Below are 20982 nucleotides of genomic sequence, written 5' to 3' on the forward strand. Positions count from 1 at the left end.
AAACGAAATTGAGTTATTTGTAGTGAGGTGGATGGACCTAGAGTCTGTCATACAGAGTGAAGTAAGTCAGAAAGAGAAAAACAAATACCGTATGCTAACACATATATATGGAATCTAAAAAAAAAAAAAAGTCGTTATGATGAACCTAGGGGCAGGATGGGAATAAAGACGCAGACCTACTAGAGAATGGACTTGAGGACATGCGGAGGGGGAAGGGTAAGCTGGGACGAAGTGAGAGAGTGGCATGGACTTATATATACTACCAAATGTAAAATAGATAGCTAGTGGGAAGCAGCCACATAGCACAGGGAGAACAGCTCGGTGCTTTGTGACCACCTAGAGGGGTGGGATAGGGAGAGTGGGAGAGAGGGAGACACAAGAGGGAAGAGGTATGAGGATATATGTATATGTATAGCTGATTCACTTTGTTATAAAGCAGAAACTAACACACCATTGTAAAGCAATTATACTCCAATAAAGATGTTAAAAATATATATATTACACAAAGTAATATTTAAAGGTTGCAAAAGTAACTATAACTCTAAAAATAAAATTGTCCAAACACTTTAGGGAAGAGAGGTTATTTCTCAAAAAACTGATGGGAGTATTAGTTTACTAGTAAAAATAAAAAAGAAAGCAAGGAAGAAAAGAGAAAAGTAAGAAAGGAGAAGAGGAATGTTAGTTTCTCTTACCCTACCACCAAAATAAAGTTTAAAAAGTCCAAATAATGACAGCAGAAAATAGCTGAAAGAAAATATATATAACTATATAGATGGAAAAGAACTTTCAAAGCATAAAAGTGATAAGAAAAATCACCAATGATAAGATAGATTTTTAATACTGCAAGAATGTAATATATAATTTAGTGATTAATCAGCAAATTTTATTGATCACTTATTATGTACCAGGCACTGTTCTAGATTCTGGAGATGTAGAAGTCAACAAAATAGACAAAAATACCTGTCCTCACGAACCTTATATTCCATTAGAGAAAAACAGTTAATAAAAAATATATAACTACATGTAACTAAAATATGCACCATGCTACATGACATGAAGAAATATTAAGTGGAGAAAAGAGATAGACAGCATGTGTATCGAGGGTTGTTGGGGGGTTGGGGGCTGTTTTAGACTGAATGGCCAACAAAAGCCTCGCTGAGAAGGGGAAATTCTAGTAAAGATGAAGGAGGGATAAGAGCAAGCCATATGGATATTTAGACCATTCTAGGCAAAGGGAATAGCAAATGCAAAAAGCCTAAAGTAGGAGTATAACTAAAATGTTCTCAGTATCCAGGAATCCAGACATATGACCCCAGGCAGGATACTGGAGGAGGTTTCCTTGAAGAAACAAAATTGAAAAAGATGTACAGATACGAATATTGGAGGCTTATTTAATGAAACCAGAGACTCCCTGTTCAATCTCCCACTAGACAAGCACGCCCCCATCCATGTATTCAGATCTTCCAACCAGCTTTTAGAGCCTAATTCTCAAATGTGAATAAACATTCATGGATCATTTGATAAAAGCCTGCAATGTGAAAGGCAGGTGCCAAATAAACAAAAGAAAGGAGATCAAAGGAATCAAAAACAAGTCAGAAAAATAAACTTCCAAGAATCCACAATTGATATCTTCAGGGAGAACAGTGAGAAAAGGCCATTCATGAAACAAGAATAAAATGATGTTAAAAATGAAATTCAAGGAATAAAAATAGGTGATTGGATATTGACAGTACGATAGGAAAAACTTATAACTGAAATAGAACCCCTGGAAGATAAATATTTAAGGTTGGAAAGAAATCTCCCAAAATGTACAACAAAAAAGCAAAAAGATGGAAAAGAGAAATAAATCAGTGAGAAAATTAAGGAATCAGTCACTTAGTTCAGGCGCTCCAATATCTGAATTACAGAATTTCTGAAAGAGAGAAAGAGAGGAAATTAAGAAAGAAATACTATTCCAAAAGTGAAGGATTTGGATTGCTAGAAAGAGCCTATCAAGTACCTAGCACGATGGGAAAAAAAGAAAAAAAAAATTCACATAATGACATCTCAGAACATTGGGGATAAAAAGAACTAAAAATTTCTATAAAGAGAGGGGAGGGCTTCCCTGGTGGCGCAGTGGTTGAGAATCTGCCTGCCAATGTAGGGCACACGGGTTCAAGCCCTGGTCTGGGAAGATCCCACATGCTGCGGAGCAACGAGGCCCGTGAGCCACAACTACTGAGGCTGCGCGTCTGGAGCCTGTGCTCCGCAACAAGAGAGGCCGCGACAGTGAGAGGCCCGCGCACCGCGATGAAGAGTGGCCCCCACTTGCCGCAACTAGAGAAAGCCCTCGCACAGAAACGAAGACCCAACACAGCCAAAAATAAATAAATAAATTAAATTTAAAAAAAAAAAGAGAGGGGAAATTTTAAAAGACCATATGCAAAATGATCAGAAATCAGAATGAATTGAATTTCAACATTCTGAAAGTGATTTCCAAACTATAATCAAGATTTCAAATTTCTCCCTCCTATGCACTCTTGAAACATGGGTAATCATTAGTCAAATCTATTTCACCTGCCTTCACTAACCAAGGTCGTTTTAATTGTTGCTACCAAAGATTTGCATGTACTCCAAGCAACATGTAGCCTAAACAATAAGATGTTTGCCCGAGTTGTTTTCCAGGAACTTGGTGTCAGGGGTGTCTAGTTTGAGTTAGCTGGTTAAGACTGGAGAGGACCCCTTCCCCTCCAACTTGCTCCAATGTGCAAGTGTGGTGACTTTTTGACGTCAGAGGGCTGAAAACACCCTCAGATCATGCTAAGTGCCTCCATTCTGGAACAACGATTCCCCACACCTTTTTCCAGTCACCTTGCCCCAGGCTTCCATGCCTCAGGCCACCCTACTTTTTTATTCTTTATCCAATAAACACCCCAAGACCCTTGCCTTCAGGGAGATGGATCTGAGATTTGTTCTCCTGTATCCTCACTTGGCTGCCTAATAAACCCTCTCTTTGCTGCAAACCCCAGCACCTCAGCATTTTGGCTTGCTGCAAGATGGGCAAAATGAACCTAGTTCAGTAACACTCTTTCCAGGAAAATATCTTCCCTTTCCAGAAAGCACTATAAACAAGCACTGCCCACATGATCAGAGCATCCAATAAGCTTTTTAGAGCCTATCTCTCAAGTATGAACAAAATTCAAGGACTGCTAGACACTTCACGGGACCTAAGAAACAGGGAAACCAATACAGGAGAGAGAAGAATGAAATTCTCCAGGAAGGTGGTGAATAAAATCCTAAGTGCTAGGTGTACAGTAGGCTCAAAAACAACCACTCTCAGGTGGAACAGGAAAATGAAGAACTGAGGAAGGGACATCACATGGGAAGGAAAGAGAAACTGAGAGATTGTCTGATGTATCTGACCATATTGAGAACAGTTGTTTAGAGATACTTTGAAGGAAAAAATGATTGAAGTATAGAAAATGCAGCAAATGAAAAATGGGATAAATGTTAATTCTATAAAATTGTACAGAGAAATAAAATCACAATAACATATTAGGCTTGGCTCTCAACAATATTTATATAAATATTTTTCATATATGTACAATATGTAAACAATAGTATAAAAACCACATAGTTAACCAATAACGGTGATATAACTATTAGGAGGAGAAAAGGAAAGTGTGTGTGTTTGTGTGTGTGTGTGTGTGTGTGTGTGTGTGTTAGGGGCACGAAGGATAACGTAACAGATGACTTCCCATTTTCCATAGTAAGAAGTGAAGAAATAAGTCCTAACTTTGATAAATAAAGAAATAATAGCACATTTTGACATGTTAGGTAAAAGCCAGAAGAAACAGCTAAAAAAATTGAAGTAATTGCCTTTGGGGCATCAGACTTCAGCTGGGGTCAAGGAGTAAAGGAAAGAGGGGCTATTTTTTGGCTTCATATATCTTGAAGAAATCTTTTAAACTAAGTACATGTATTATTTTCATTAAAATAAAATTGAATTTAAAGAAGAAAAAGAAAAGAATCAAGAGCATAAAAAGATATATGCATAAAGATATTTATTAACACACATCTTTTAAAATACTGAAAATATTTTTTAAATCTAAATTTCTAAAAGAGGGTACAATTAAATAATTTCAGTGTTCCATAGTTGGAACAAATAACAGCTAACAAAATCTGTGTTTGTCAAGAACATTTCACGTGGAAAACAAGTTCTTGATATAATATTAGGTGAAAATGCGGGAAATAAAATTATGCATAGTAAAATTTCAAATTTATGTGTATAAAATCCGGAGGAAAAAAATTAGAAGGAAATATGTGAAGCCATTAGCACTGATAAGCCTTGACTGATCATTCTGATAGTACTTTTTAGACTTCTTTGAATTTTTTCAAATTTTCTACAAAAGAGGTGAACAACTTTTACAATCGGGGAAAGATGACATTTAAAGTAAATGGATTTGTTAATGTGAAAGCAAATTCCACCAACCAAACAGAGCCAAGTAAAAACAATTATCTATTAACTCTGGAAGCACAGTTGAACATTGTGTGTTAGGATCACACAATTATCTACTTGACACCTTAGTCCTCAAAAGGATCGGACACTGGACAAGAACATTTCAATGAGAGAGTCAGAAGATGTTTGAGTGATAAACCCAGCAACTCCTTCCTAGAGTGGATGAGTAAAGGACAATAGGGGACTGAGCCCTGTATGAACTAAAAACGCATGCCACTAACTTCCTTACCTAAAGAGACCTCCAATGTTTTAGCCTTATGTCCCATAAGTTAACTTTCAATAGACTTCATTTCCTTTTGAGGGCACAAGGATTTGTTGCTGTTGAAAAGTTTTAGGGCCTACTTTTGAATATTTGCCTCGTCTAAGAGAGGAGGAAAATTTAGGCAACTCCAACATAAGTCGGAGGGATTCAACAACAGAGATTCAAACAAATGATAGTTATGGAGGGTTTTAGCTTTAGAACAGGACAGCACTGCAGTTTTCTAGCTGTGTTTCGAGATACCAGAAAATTCAGAGGAAGACAACAGCAGGGAAAGAGGTCCCTACTTCCTTACTTCTACCAGAGCTACTCTGCAGCTCGCATTTTGAGATGTCTCCTATGAATTCTTTTGAAGAAAGAACTCTGCAGTTAAGAACTAACTCTCTATGCTCAATCATATAGTATCAGTCTACCTAGAAATTAGCTGCCTGTCTCCACATCCTTTAGCCTGTGTTTATATAATTCATACACTCCATTTAATAAATTCCAGCCCCCAGATTAGACCGAGGTATGTGATTTTAAAACATCCAGATGGCCATCACACTGGACATGTCAAGAAGGAAACATACACGAGTAATATGATTGATGCCTGAACCTACCCTCTCTTCAACATGATCAAATAAAACGTGAAGAATGAGTATGTCAACTGGAGTTGATATTATGTCATCCATGATATAGACATTTCTGTGTTGCCTACATGTCCCTACCATATGGATGCAAACCTTTCTTCTCCCAGTCCTAGGCTCCATCTTGATAGAAATATACTCAAAATAGCTACAAATTTGGCCCATCCCATTCAGAACCAGCCCCTCTCCTTCCCTAGTCAGGGCCCTAAGTATTCATGCTATGATTACTATATATTTTCCATGATTTGTCCAGTACTTTAAAAATACAGACTTGGCCAGAAATAATTTTTAAGTTAATTATGTCCTAGAATCACCTACCCATACAGTGTACCGAGGCTCCAAATTACCACAGTCCTTCGCAAAGATGTAAGAACAGTTTCCTGGGAAATAATAGTAGATGCCATCAAAAGTTTCAAAGTGGTACTGTCCCCAGCTTTTGCAAATCCCATCTCTGCCACTGCCCATGTTTGGCACTGAAAAGAAATAGGATAATATTTAGTAGAATAAAACAAATTATACCTGTTTCTGGCAAGGTTCAGTCATGCTAGGTAATTCTAATTTTCATTAAAATAAATGTTTTCTTCTTTGGTGGACAATATCACAGGGAAAAATACCTAACAAAATTACCAACTACTCTCAAAACTATCAAACTCTTCTGAAGAAAAACATGGTCTCCAAGTTGTTTTGAAGAAAGGATTTATGTTAGAAACTTCCTTAATTTTTGCTTCCAAACAAAGACTCTGGAAGAGAGGAAGAGAGGAGATAATGATAAAGTAAAAGAAGGTGATAGTGATAAAGCAAATATAATGGCTCAGAAAGAAAGAAATGTCACCACTAAGTGTTCTAAAAATTAACACTGACAGTGTTCTAGTCTCTGCAATTCTTTCAAAAATAATAGCATCCACAGAGAAAATTAACCACTGACCAAAAAGTCATGTTTAGAAGCCTGGGACCTGGGGATGGGGAGCATTAATCATCCAAAGTATGCTGGAATTTAGGAATTCATGACTTCAAACTGGTCACATTGTAAGCAGTGTTTGTCTTAAAGCATACAACTTTATCTCCTGTTGCCTTCATGCCTATCTCCCTTTATACCTTTGTGGGTCACCTTCCATTCCATTTTGATTTTGTAGACCCTTCCTTCTAGATTAATATGAAAATCAGTGACATTTACGGAGCACTCAAAACGTGTAATACATATTGGTTAAGACATTAAAATGTGTTAATATACTCTATAAAGAGCATAAAGATAAGGCACAATCATTTTATCTTTTCTTTTTGTAATTTACCTAAATGTATTAGGCTTGGCCAACTTTGGCCTTTTCAAGAAAAAACAGAGTTATTCATTATTCAGGCAGTCTTCTCTGATAGTATGCCTTACCTCTGTTGCATATTTTCATAAAATCTTGCACTTCCCTTTACAGAACGTCACAAGTGTAATTACTGTGTATCTGTTATGTGTTGGTCCCCCTCCTCTAGACTGTAACCTCCAAGAGGGCAGAAACATGTCTATATTACTCACTCTTCCCAGTGCCCAGCCTGGGATCGAGTAGATGCTTAATAAATACTCATTAAACAAATGAATGCTTTTTAGTCATTATTGATGTAGGGTCCTAACCTAGACACCATAGATAAAAATATTTTTAAGAACCTTCTGCCTTTGAAGAGCTCTCAACACTATTTCTCTTTTATGTACAGAATGTTCCATTAATTCAAAGTCAAAAAGAATGAGTGGCTCCAAATAACAAATCTAATTTATAAAGCAAAAGAGAGATGAATTGGAAGCCTGGTTTTAATGGGCCAGTACCATTTAAAATGGAAAAAACACTTGAATCGCATCAAAAACAAAATAAAATACTTAGGAATAAACCTGACCAAGGAGGTGAAAGACTCATACACTGAGAACTATAAAACATTGATAAAGGAAATTGAAGATGATTTAAAGAAATGGAAAAATATCCCATGCTCTTGGGTTGGAAGAATTCATAGTGTTAAAATGGCCATACTACCCAAAGCAATATACAGATTTAATGCGATTCCTATTAAATTACCCATGACATTTTCCACAGAACTAGAACAAATAATCCTAAAATTTTTATGGAACCATAAAAGACCCAGAATTGCCAAAGTAATCCTGAGGAAAAAGAACAAAGCAGGAGGCATAACCCTCCCAGACTTCAGTCAATACTACAAAGCTACAGTAATCAAAACAGCATGGTACTGGCACAAAACCAGACATATGGATCAATGGAACAGAATAGAGAGCACAGAAACAAACCCACACACCTACGGTCAATTGACTTTTGACAAAGGAGGCAAGAATACACAATGGATAAAAAGATAGTCTCTTCAGCAAGTGGTGTCAGGAAAGTTGGACAGCCACATGTAAATCAATGAAGTTAGAACGCAACCTCACAAAAATGGCTTAAAGACTTAAATATAAGATAGGACACCATGAAACTACTAGAAGAGAATAAAGGCAAAACAATCTCTGACATAAACCATACCAATGTTTTCTTAGGTCAGTCTACCAAGGCAATAGAAATAACACAAAAATAAACAAATGGGACCTAATAAAACATAAGTTTTTGCATAGCAAAGGAAATCATAAACAAAATGAAAAGACAACCTACGGACCGAGAGAAAATATTTGCAAATGATGCGACTAACAAGGCCTTAATTTCCAAAATATACAAACAGCTCATACAACTCAATAACAGAAGAAAAAAAAAAAAACAAAGAATGGACAGAAGACCTAAACAGACATTTCTCCAAAGACATACATATGGCCAACAGGCACATGAAAAGATGCTCAACATTGCTAATTATTAGAGAAATACAAATCAAAACTTCAATGAGGGGGCTTCCCTGGTGGTGCAGTGGTTAAGAGTCCGCCTGCCAATGCAGGGGACACAGGTTCCAGCCCTGGTCCAGGAAGATCCCACATGCTGTGGAGTAACTAAGCAACTAAGTGGTTGTGTGCCACAACTACTGAGCCTGCACTCTAGAGCCCATGAGCCACGACTACTGAGCCCATGTGCCACAACTACTAAAGCCCGTGTGCCTAGAGCCTATGCTCCACAACAAGAGAAGCCACAGCACTGAGAAGCCTGCGCACCGTAACGAAGAGTAGCCTCCGCTTGCCGCAACTAGAGAAAGTCCGCACGCAGCAACGAAGACCCAATGCAGCCAAAAATAAATAAATAAAATAGATACAACAGTAAAGAAATTTTTTAAAATGTTTAAAAAAAAAAAAAACTTCAATGAGGTAATACCTCATACCTGTCAGAATGGCCATCATTAAAAAAATCTACAAATAACAAATGCCAGAGAGGGTGTGGAGAAAAGGGAACCTTCCTACACTATTTGTGGGAATGTAAATTGGTGCGGCCACTATGGAAAACAGTATGGAGGTTCCTCAAAAAACTAAAAATAGTGTTTCCATAGGATCCAGCAGTCACACTCCTGGGCATATACCCAGACAAAAACTATGATTCGAAAAGATACATGCACCCCTATGTTCATAGCAGCATTATTCACAATAGCCAAGACGTGGAAACAACCTAAATGTCCATTGACAGATGAATGGATAAAAATGTGAAACACAAACACACACATACACAAACATACACACACACACAATGAAATATTAGTCAACCATAAAAAAAGAGAATGAAATAATGCCATTTGCAGGTACGTGGATGGACCTAGAAATTATCAAATTAAGTGAAGTAAGTTAGAAAGAGAAAGACAAATACCATATGATATCACTCATACGTGGAATCTAAAACATGACACAAATGAACCTATCTATGAAACAGAAACAGGCTCAGAGACATAGAAAACAGACGTGGTTGCCAAGGGGGAGGGGGGCAGGGGAGGGTAGGATTGGGAGTTTGGGACTAGCAGATGCAAACCATTGTATATAGAATGGATAAACAACAAGGTCCTATTGTATAGCACAGGGAACTATATTCAATATTCTGTAATAAACCATAATGGAAAAGAATATGAAAAAATAATAATATTGTAAATCAACTCTAATTTAAAAATTAAATAAAAATTTAAAAACAGAAAAGAAAAAACACTTGAGGAAATAGAGTTCAGTGAGAAGTTAAAGTGGGCATACTCATTTTCTTTCACATTGTTTCAAAATTACTGGAAATAAATTGTGGATACTCTAGTTAATACACAACATTATTGTACCAACTCCCAAAGAATGAACACTAATACAGCAAATTATGCCTTCATGTTCTCCACGGCATCTCATAATTCTCTCATAAGTATCCCTGAAACTTACCAATCTGGCACCGTGTCCCAAGTGCCTGAAATATTTGACAGTCACATGTACCAGCCTTAGAACAGAAAGCTCCGTTAAGGCATTCATGAGGACAAGAACCTGTAGGGCAAAAAAATAAGTTATCTTCTGGTGTGCATCAGTTTTTATAAACATAAATCTGTCAAGATTTACCTTGGACTAACAGTAACCTCTGTTAACTAAAACAGAACCCTGGGCCTATTGCCTTGATGAGCTAAAGACTTAAGCCCCTTAAGTCTCTATCTAGTTCATTTCATTATGTGTGCCGTGAAACAAGAAAGACAGGCTTTCACATCTCAAACTACCCTGAGAGCAAAGGTTAGCCTCCTTCAAGCAATTGAAAGGTCAAGTTCCCATGTAAGGAATCCCTGTCCCAGACGATGAGAACCAGAAATACACAAGCTGCAGATGATTCCCTTGACGGAATTTGGCACGTCTTATCAGCTACTTCTCCAGGAGCAAGTGTTGTATTAAAGAAAAACGTCCATCATTAGCTCAAGGGATCAGGCACAATATATAATAGAAATCACAAGGAAACTACTTTTTTAAGAGAATGATTAAACATTCCATTTGAAGTTTGTGTATTAATCCTCAGGCTTAATTACAAATGGATGCATTCTTTCTGACCCATAGTTAATTTTAACGGGGCAAAGGCCAACGTCACTGCTGGTTGTCACCAAAAATATTCTTTCTTTCATGGCAAGAAAAATCACCCCAAAGAATTATGTTGAAAAGAGGAAGAAAAACTATGACCTCCTTAGTGAGTTTTAAAACTGCAGATGAATCACAGTGAAAATTTGTCCTGTAATAAGGAGAACACAAGAGACAACTGGCAAAACTCAAGCAGAAAGGATTTAAGTAACACATCAATAGAATTAGAGAACATCTCTGAGTGACCGTAAAGTGTTTACTAAAGATTGGCCTTCTCCGGAATACGGTCAGGTCATGAAAGGCACTTATCTAATTGCGGTATTTTAACCACAGCTCTGCAGAAGGCAAGAATTTTAAAACTCTATTATCCTTTCACCTTAAAATTCATTGATCTAAAATGTCTCTACATTTAAAGACATACAACTCTCTAAGTATATCTTAACTGAGGAGAAATGAGCTGCTTTAACTTTAATCATAAATATAGATTAAAATGATGTTTTTCATAAATTTAAATGCAGTTTTCTTTTTCTAGGGCGGCATATATATCTTCAAATTTTATCTTAGGTTACAATCTTGTATTTTTCCAATCAATAAGTGTCAAAGTAATTATGTAAGCAAATGTATCTCCTTCAAAAATTTAGTTACAACCCTGTGTATCCTCCTGAAAACAGATATCAAAACAAAACTAGTCATAAATCCCTGCTATTCTAAATGCAACAAAAAATTCAAATTGAATTTCAAACTACCATTAGCATTCTGCTAAATGGAAATGGAAAATTGGTAAGCAAAAATAGCAGTGTCGGGATTCCCTGGTGGCACAGTGGTTGAGAGTCCGCCTGCCAAGGCAGGGGACACAGGTTCGTGCCCTGGTCCGGGAAGATCCCACATGGTGCGGAGCAGCTGGGCCTGTGAGCCATGGCCACTGAGCCTGCGTGTCCAGAGCCTGTGTTCCGCAACGGGAGAGGCCACAACAGTGAGAGGCCCTCATACCGAAAAAAAAAAAAAAAGCAATGTCAAAGAATCGAGGAGCCAGTAATTGATTCAGAAAAAAAGCTCCTGATACCCAGTGATATCTTTCCTGGTCATATAGTTATCAGCTTTGTCTAACTGCTTAACCTTGTGTATTTCCAAATATAATTCAAATTTCTATATGAAGTAAACAAACTATTACTAAGTACTATTACCACCCTGGCTCAGTTTCCTTCATGCATTATGTGGAAATCATTGAGAGTTGATTCACTATATCCCCCAAAAGGGTCTTTTGAGAAAGTAAATACAAAAACATAGATGTAGCACTAACCTTTTATTTTACTCTCACCCCAATTAATAGCTTCATGGAAGAAATATCTTGGAGAAGTTGCTTCAAACTTTAAAAGAAAGAAATAAGAATTCAAGAGAATTAAATTATTTAATTCAAGACAAACATGCAATTGGAAAATCTGGAAAACAGCTACAAACACAGAAATTATAGAGAGCTGACTCCATATTTCCTTGGGTTATTGAGGCAAAATCTTGGAGAGGCAGAAAGGGCTCCGCTAAGGTTGTACTTAGATCTGATTTCAAGGTTGATTTTGCTTCTTACCTGAATTTGACAAGTCCTTTATGCTCTCTGACCTCAGTTCTGCCTCCCTGCCCTCCTTGGAAAAGAGCCTGGTCAGAATCTAATCTTTGCATTAACTGACTGCTTTGCCTGCAGGAGTAGCAGTTTTTTAATACTTTCAAGTGCAGATGGGTCTGGAGAAAATGCATGGGACCAAAGGACCAACAGACAGTGATGTACCCACTTCCTGCAGCCCCATCTGTGCAGACACCATCCACAGAAGTCTCTGCTGCTGAAGTGTGAGTGTGACACCCTCAGTCTCCAAAGAGCTGACACTTTAAAGTTCGTAGAAATTTAAATGTATCTGTTTATAGAGCCCAAGGCACTTCAGGGTAATCATTAAGATCATGAATTATAGAATCAAACAGATCTGGATTAGAGTCCTGATTCTGCCATTACTAAGGCAAGTTTCTTAACTGCTTAGTGCCTCCTTTTACTTGTCTGTAAAATGAGAACAATGACACATATATACTTCACTGAGTAGTTCAAACAATAAATAAAATAATGTATATAAAGATTCCAGCATAATGCCTCACACATAAAAAATTAGCAAGAAAGAGATTTACATTAATCTAAGCAACCCAGATAAAACCCTAGGATTTCTAGAGGTTAATATGGAATAGTAGCAAATAGCTGTGGATTATTAAAACTAATCAGTTATGGATTTTTTACTCCAACTTAATGCCAATTTAGTGTATCATCTTGGGCAATGTCCTTTCCAACAGCATTTTTACATTCACCAGAATACACATTCCCAAAATTTGCCTCATAATTGTCAAATTGAGGACCAGATGATGTTAGAAAAACTGGAAAGAGTGAAGGATAAGAAAAAAGGGTGATAAATATTATTCAACATAGTTTTGGAAGTTTTAGCCACAGCAATCAGAGAAGAAAAAGAAATAAATGCAAATAAGAAAAGAAGAAGTAAAGCTGTTACTGTTTGCAGATGACATGATACTATACAGAGAATCCTAAAGATGCTACCAGAAAACTACTAGAGCTAATCAATGAATTTGGTAAAGTAGCAGGATACAAAATTAATGCACAGAAATCTCTTGCATTCCTATACACTAATGATGAAAAATCTGAAAGAGAAGTTAAGGAAACACTCCCATTTACCATGGCAACAAAAAGAATAAAATACCTAGGAATAAACCTACCTAGGGAGACAAAAGACCTGTATGCACAAAACTATAAGACACTGATGAAAGAAATGAAAGATGATACAAACAGATGGAGAGATATACCATGTTCTTGGACTGGAAGAATCAATATTGTGAAAATGACTATACTACCCAAAGCAATCTGCAGATTCAATGCAATCCCTATCAAACTACCAATGGCATTTTTCACAGAACTAGAACAAAACATTTCACAATTTGTATGGAAACACAAAAGACCCCGAATAGCCAAAGCAATCTTGAGAAAGAAAAACGGAGCTGGGGGAATCAGGCTCCCTGACTTCAGACTACACTACAAAGCGACAGTAATCAAGACAGTATGGTACTGGCACTAAAACAGAAATATAGATCAATGGAACAGGATAGAAAGCCCAGAGATAAACTCACGCACATATGGTCACTTTATCTTTGATAAAGGAGGCAAGAATATACAGTGGAGAAAAGACAGCCTTTCAATAAGTGGTGCTGGGAAAACTGGACAGCTACGTGTAAAAGAATGAAATTAGAACACTCCCTAACACCGTACACAAAAATAAACTCAAAACGGATTAAAGACCTAAATGTAAGGCCAGACACTATCAAACTCTCAGAGGAAAACATAGGCAGAACACTCTATGACATAAATCACAGCAAGATCCTTTTTGACCCACCTCCTAGAGAAATGGAAATAAAAACAAAAATAAACAAATGGGACCTAATGAAACTTAAAAGCTTTTGCACAGCAAAGGAAACCATAAAGAAGACCAAAAGACAACCCTCAGAATGGGAGAAAATATTTTCAAATGAAGCAACTGACAAAGGATTAATCTCCAAAATTTAGAAGCAGCTCATGCAGCTCAATATTAAAAAAACCAACAACCCAATCCAAAAATGGGCAAAAGACCTAAATAGACATTTCTCCAGAGAAGATATACAGATTGCCAACAAACACATGAAAGGATGCTCAACATCACTAATCACTAGAAAAATGCAAATCAAAACTACAATGAGTTATCACCTCACACCAGTCAGAACGGCCATCATCAAAAAATCTATGAACAATAAATGGTGGAGAGGGTGTGGAGAAAAGGAACTCTCTTGCACTGTTGGTGGGAATGTAAATTGATACAGCCACTATGGAGAACAGTATGGAGGTTCCTTAAAAAACTAAAAATAGAACTACCATATGACCGAGCGATCCCACTACTGGGCATATACCCTGAGAAAACCATAATTCAAAAAGAGTCATGTACCACAATGTTCATTGCAGCTCTATTTACAATAGCCAGGACATGGAAGCAAACTAAGTGCCCATTGACAGATGAATGCATAAAGAAGATGTGGCACATATATACAACGGAACATTACTTAGCCATAAAAAGAAACGAAATTGAGTTATTTGTAGTGAGGTGGATGGACCTAGAGTCTGTCATACAGAGTGAAGTAAGTCAGAAAGAGAAAAACAAATACCGTATGCTAACACATATATACGGAATCTTAAAAAAAAGGTTCTCAAGAACCTAGGGGCAGGACAGGAATAAAGACGCAGACATAGAGAATGGACTTGAGGACACAGGGAGGGGGAAGGGTAAGCTGGGACGAAGTGAGAGAATGGCATGGACATATATACACTACCAAACGTAAAATAGCTAGCTAGTGGGAAGCGGCCGCATAGCACAGGGAGATCAGCTCAGTGCTTTGTGACCACCTAGAGGGGTGGGATAGGGAGGGTGGGAGGGAGACGCAGGAGGGAGGAGATACAGGGATACATGTATATGTATAACTGATTCACTTTTTTATAAAGCAGAAACTAACACAGCATTGTAAATCAATTATACTCCAACAAAGATGTTAAAAAAAAAAAAGGGTGATAAAGAACGTGACTTCAGGTACAATCCTCTTTTCAACAGATTCCGGTCTCCTTCCTACATGGTAAAAGTTTTATCTTGGCAATTTGCACTGCAGTACTTTTTCTTTTAAAGGGCAAACCTGCCCCATGGCAGACAAAAGGATTCCCACACTCTCTCACCACTTCAAGGCTCTTTTCTAAAGTCCTTGGCCCACATCATGTCTCCAAGTTCATTGTCTCCTGCTTTCATTCCTCCAAGGTTTTGTCCTCACTGCTCAATCTCCTCTTTTTTCCCTTTCCTCCCTCTTCAAACTAAGTCAGACTCACAAAAGTCTATGACTTGGATTCCCTCAAGACAAGTCTTATTCTCTCTTTAGCTATATTGTCTGCAACTGCCTAAATCTAACACAACAACCAATATTACTGGGCACCAAATTCTTCTTACTTTGGTGCTAATGAATCATCACTGATGCTCACTAAAAGTGTATAGTGACTTCAACTCTGTCTCATACAGGCTTATAAACTAGAACAAATTAGTTAACCTGTTCAGCCTCAGTTTCCCAATCTGTAAAACAGAATAACAATAACTGCCTCACGGAATTGTGAGGATTAAATGAAATGGGATAAGTAAATCACCAAAAATAGTGCAAGGCACATAAGTGTTGTAAACATGTTACCTACTTTTATTATTAAGCAAAAACTGAATACACTTGACAACATTAGACCAAGGCAAAAACATATAATTTATTTTTCACTCCATATCCTCTTACCCAACTCAGGCTACACCTCCTCCATGACAATCACAATAAGTACTTAGCACACCAGCCCCCTGGTTACCACAGCATCCTAATCTCTGCAGCATTCCACTCATCATACTATAACATTTCATGTTAAGACATGACACACAGCTTTTATTTTTATAACAGATCTGAACTCAGAATGGCACATCTTACATTTATAATTGGGAGCTCTTTCATTTTTTTATATCATACAAATAATGGCAAAAATTGGTGGTGTCTTAGATTCGATGAACAAGTTACACAGAAATGACTTCTTTACAGCTCTACCTCCACTAGACACTGAATTTCTACAGAACAAACACTGCTGTTCATGGTTGTACCTCTAGTATGGTCCTTTGTGTGTTGTCAACAAATACCAACTGAACCAGAAATAGACATTATGCAAATGGGAATGATTTGCCTTCCAAAGCTGTTTAGAACCATGACTATAAAATGTTCTGTTGATGCCCCTCCACTTATCCTCTCATCTCACCTTGGATTTCACCTGCGTCTGGGTTTCTGTGCACACTGAGACCCTCAAGCACCGGCTTCTTTTTGTCTCTGCCTTAGGGTAGAGTCCAAGCAGGATAGACAAGAGAAATGACTTTCAGGGGATTTAAGTCCCCCCAGAAGCTGCCCTCAAGGAATGAGAGGCAGGTGCTGGTGGATAAGTATATCAGCTCCCCCATCCCTTGGAGAAACAATTCTAAAACACTGTACACAGTTCCTCAGAGGGATGCCAGCAAGACTGAGCCCCAGATGCCTAAAGCAGGAAGGCCCCTCATTAACAGAGCTGTGCTGGATTTTCTCCCTTCCTAGTCTCCCTTTCCCCTCTCCGTCACTCCTGCACATACAAACTGTATGCAACCTCTAATAAATAAATAATCTGCCCCTGCTTTCAGGAGAAGAATTTTGAAATGTGATGCAAATGCAAAAAAATTCCAAGCAGTGGGTGCATATATTCACATAACCGATGAAAGAGGACAACCCATTCTTCCTCCATGCTGATTACATCTCCACAGGAGGCTGAGAAGCACAGAGAAATACAGTCTTTAGATGAGAAATCACTGTAGCACACAATTACACCATTGACAGGAGTCTGTGTCTACCCTTTCTCTGGTCATTGTTATCTCATTGCCAACATATTCCTGAGTCCTTATGTGCACATTTATCTGTCCATCAGTGCTCCGTCTTCCTAGAGCAGGGGAGTGAATCTGTGGACAAGAATGGCCTCATAACAGATGAAATTTCAATCCTAAACAGTGAAACGCATGATTGCGACCTCACTGCCCTTCTTTAACATTTCTTCCCTTAAAATTTGTTCAGATGTTAAGTAATGTTGGTGCATGTTCTCTAGCTGCAGGAAAGAGAAGGGCAAGTGTCCAGCTATTCATTCTCTCTAAAAGGGAAATCAAGGCAAGTGTGTTCCTCACTTATTAACAAAAGGGAGGTATTAAGATAATTCTAGGGGGGTAAATTATACAAATTCTAAAAACATCCAAATGGTCAACAGTAGAAGCCCATCCACAGGCTGTTTCATGTGACACCTGTGGGGGTATATTTCACAGGTTCTTCATCTAGTGGGTTCTACCAGAATGCAGTTTTTCTCAAAATTGGATTTTCTGCTGAGTCATGTTGATATCTTTTTGTGGCTAATATGGTCTACTGGCCAACTTGACATTTCTCAGAGAAAAATCATTTTAACCACTTCACATGATACATAGGTACTTAAGTACACAAAATACTCTTTTTAAGAAAAAAAGTGTTTCCCTTCCATAGACAATCCTTTGCCCATTCTAGTGCAAAGAAAGAGCTCCACTCTTGATAAGAATAAATTAGTTCTGCCTTCTGAATCATCACAACAGCATATCAGATCTGCCCTCTATTTTTTTTCAATTCTCTTTAAGTTCACAAAATATTAAAAAAACCAGGCATCCATCATAAAATGCTAATAGAAATTGACTGCAATTCAGCATGTGACAAAGACCTTGAATATATAAGCTGTTTGCTACATAAATACTCAAATCATATTACTTTCCAAAGAAATGTCTTAATATTGAGTTAGGATTCTCTATCTTAAATGGAGAAATATTTTTCAAAATCCACCCATTTAAACATTCCAACCATAATTTGAAGATATTGCAATTATGTTATCCAATATCCTTTATATAGAGGGACCCAAGCAAAAAGGCCTCCTCAAATTCAGTGCTACCCCACCCCTCTAAAAAAAGAAAGGTCACCTCTTCATCAATGCCTGTAATTTAGATTTATTAGATAATATAAAACCCATTTGTCAGGACACTAAGACACCTCTGATGCCCTTTTGTGGTACTTTACTCAGATCACGTACACCTTTCTCTGCCCCTCTTTGCTTGTATTTGTCCTATTAACATTGTGCTTAATTTTTAAACCAATTAAAATGTTTTGGCAAATAGTGAGATTAAATCTCCCACAAATTCTGGGAGCCTATCAGTAGGGAACCAAGGTGAATAGCAAAAAGCATCTGACCACAAACAAGTAAATGAGAGCTAAGCCTGAGCTGGAGGGTCACAGAACAGCACTAGAGAAGTTACTTTGCCTCTTCCTCCTCTTTCCTGTCTTGTTTTTAGCATTTTATTCGCCTCCACAAAGGACTCATTGTTGAAGTGACAGCAGAGGCCCAAAGCAGGATGGATTGTTTCTCTGCCTCTCTCTCCTTCTGAGGCATAACCTACCTGGGCTGCTAAAAGAGCTCTTTTCTGTTGATTTTCATTAAACCCGTTTCTGGAAGAAAACAAAAAGAACTTGTATAGTCAAAGGCCCCTAGGCAACCTGAACAAGCCTTTCCCAAGAGAGAGCTGGTGTTTTCCTCCTGATTTCCATCACTTTATCAAAGAGGTCTTTCTTGCTTTAACATTGAAAAGGTCCCCCTCCCCGCTTTGGAGGGGTTAGATTTGGGTGGTGGCACTGTCTCATTTTACAAAATTTGGGAGTGTCCCCAGATCTCTCCAGTCTCTGATGTAAACTGCATTTTAGGAAGGAACTTTGAGATAGAGAAATAAACAAAATAGTGTAATAGTGTAGCACTAACATGCATGATAATTTCTCCACATGCCTTCATAAAACTGGTGAGATAAGTATTCGACAAGTGCAGGTTCACGTTTTTCAAACATAATACTCGATTCTCTCTCTTTCCATGTCTTAAAGGGCAGATTAACATTCATGAGCGTAAGCACATCAAACTGTGGGTTATCAAAATCAAACAGTAGAATTTTTGAGTAGAATTCCATTTTTCATTAAGATCAGTTTAGTCCAAAAAATGATTTTCATTATTTACTGCTAGAAACATTTTATTCTTTTATCATTAAAAATGTTTACTCTATGTTAAGAATACAGCACATTTCTAATCAACAATGTACATTAATAATAATATGAAATAGGAAATTACTGAATATAACTTCTTTTCAAATCTTTGAAGTGAAAATGTCCCCTTAGTATCTACAGTCATTGGACACCACCAAAAACTCCTCTTGTAATTAAAATGAAAGGAAATATTTTTGTTTCATAAATAAGGAACTGAATGCCTAGTAATTTTTAATTTGTGGAAATGTTTTAAAGAACTAAATCTCATGCCCTTATTTTGTAAAATATTTAATTTATTTTTCAAAAGCAGATACACTGACCTGCTGAGCTTTGCTCATTCCAATTATCTTTATGTTTTAGAGGACATAAAGAACAAGAAATACTCACTTTGATGTTCTCGTCAAGATGGATGAAGTACAAATATAACCTGCCAGAGATAAATATATATATATATATATATGAATGAAAAAAATTATCCAAATATCTTGATCACATGATCTGATTATAAAACAGATCATTTAAACCTAAATTCTGAAACTTAGACTGAGTTTTGCTATTAGTTATTTTACATTTTCTAGAGGATTTTGACCAGCAAATTCCCTGTGAGACATCAGGGTGACCAGTAATTCAGAAAGAATGGGCAGTGTACCTTGATTTATACAGAGACATGATACAGTGGAATAAGCACTAGTCTTGAAGTCAGAGATCCAAGTTTTAGTCCCAGTCCTACGACTTAGTAAATGCCAAACTTAAGCAAACACATCACAGAATAACAGTGGTAGCCAGGTTGATCTTCAAAGTCCCCTCCAGCTCTCGCTGCTCTAAGACATTTTCTCCTTGGAGTTTCAGTCACTACTAGGATTGGAAGATAGTGTCTGTGACCTCGCTGGTCTTCTACACTTCAGTAATTTCTCCCACTTCCTCTACAAGCCCCAAAATATACAGCCCTTTTCAGGGACTAAAAGTTAATAACTGAATGTAAATAAATGCTTTCTGCCATAAAAATATTTTATAAAAATTAATTTATAAATATTGCTATAATATAATTGAAAATCAATGCTTAGTCTCAAACATTAAAGTCCTTCTTAAAACATTCCTTTACCATTCTTTGGGTTGATGGCATCAAGAAAGTTTTAAGTATTCAATGTCTCCTTATCTTTTATAAAATTTCAAATGTTTAAATTACACAACTGTTTAAAATCATTATTTAGAAGAGAAAAAGTTAGAATCAGAGCTTCTTCCAGTACAGCTGCATATCATGATAAAATCATGATTTTAACATTTAAAAAAGAGACTCAGAAATGAAAACCAGAAGTTCCAAATTATCTATATTATTAAAAATTTTCCCAAAAAATGATCTGGGTGTCATTTAGTATATACCCATCCTAATGACTTGGAAATGTTTTACAGTATAAGAGGAAACAGTTTCTACAATTTACAAGGAAGACTAAATACAATAAAATAAGGTAAAAGTTTAACATGAGTTCTTACCTTGTAATGAAAACAGCAGTATATGAAGCAAGAATATACTCCACGGTATCATTAAATTGAGTTTTCTCACAATGTTCATTTCAGTATAGCCTTTCTCCCTGAAATGTAACCAAATTGTTGGTCTTTACTAAGATGGCATCTTAGAAGTATGAGTACTTGTAGAGTGCTCAAATTCTTATAAATATAGCTTTGTAATAAAGTAATTCAAAAAGCAATTCCAGGATTTCTAACCACATACAGCATCTGAAGCTTTAGAACTTGCAGGCAACCCTTTGGCTGAATCTCTCATTAGCAATGCATGGCAGCTTCTTACTGAGCCGGTATTAGTTACACCCTACCCGACTCCTGCACATCATACGCCTTTTTAGCCTATATTAGCCTTTTATGACTTCTAAAGTCAGTAGCATCA

General features: G+C 37.1%; 1 protein-coding gene across 1 annotated transcript in view; it reads right to left on the minus strand.

The window, feature by feature from the left end:
* Positions 1 to 20652, minus strand: part of OTOGL (otogelin like) — a 149371-nt gene extending 128719 nt beyond the window's left edge. The window contains 6 exon segments of the mRNA XM_060306649.1: positions 5702 to 5856; positions 9684 to 9782; positions 11653 to 11719; positions 18455 to 18503; positions 19470 to 19509; positions 20574 to 20652. Coding sequence (XP_060162632.1) covers positions 5702 to 5856; positions 9684 to 9782; positions 11653 to 11719; positions 18455 to 18503; positions 19470 to 19509; positions 20574 to 20652 — 489 coding nt within the window.
* Between the last annotated feature and the right edge of the window lie 330 nt (positions 20653 to 20982).

The sequence above is a fragment of the Globicephala melas genome, chromosome 10, assembly GCF_963455315.2.
Source record: "Globicephala melas chromosome 10, mGloMel1.2, whole genome shotgun sequence".
Classification (NCBI taxonomy): domain Eukaryota; kingdom Metazoa; phylum Chordata; class Mammalia; order Artiodactyla; family Delphinidae; genus Globicephala; species Globicephala melas.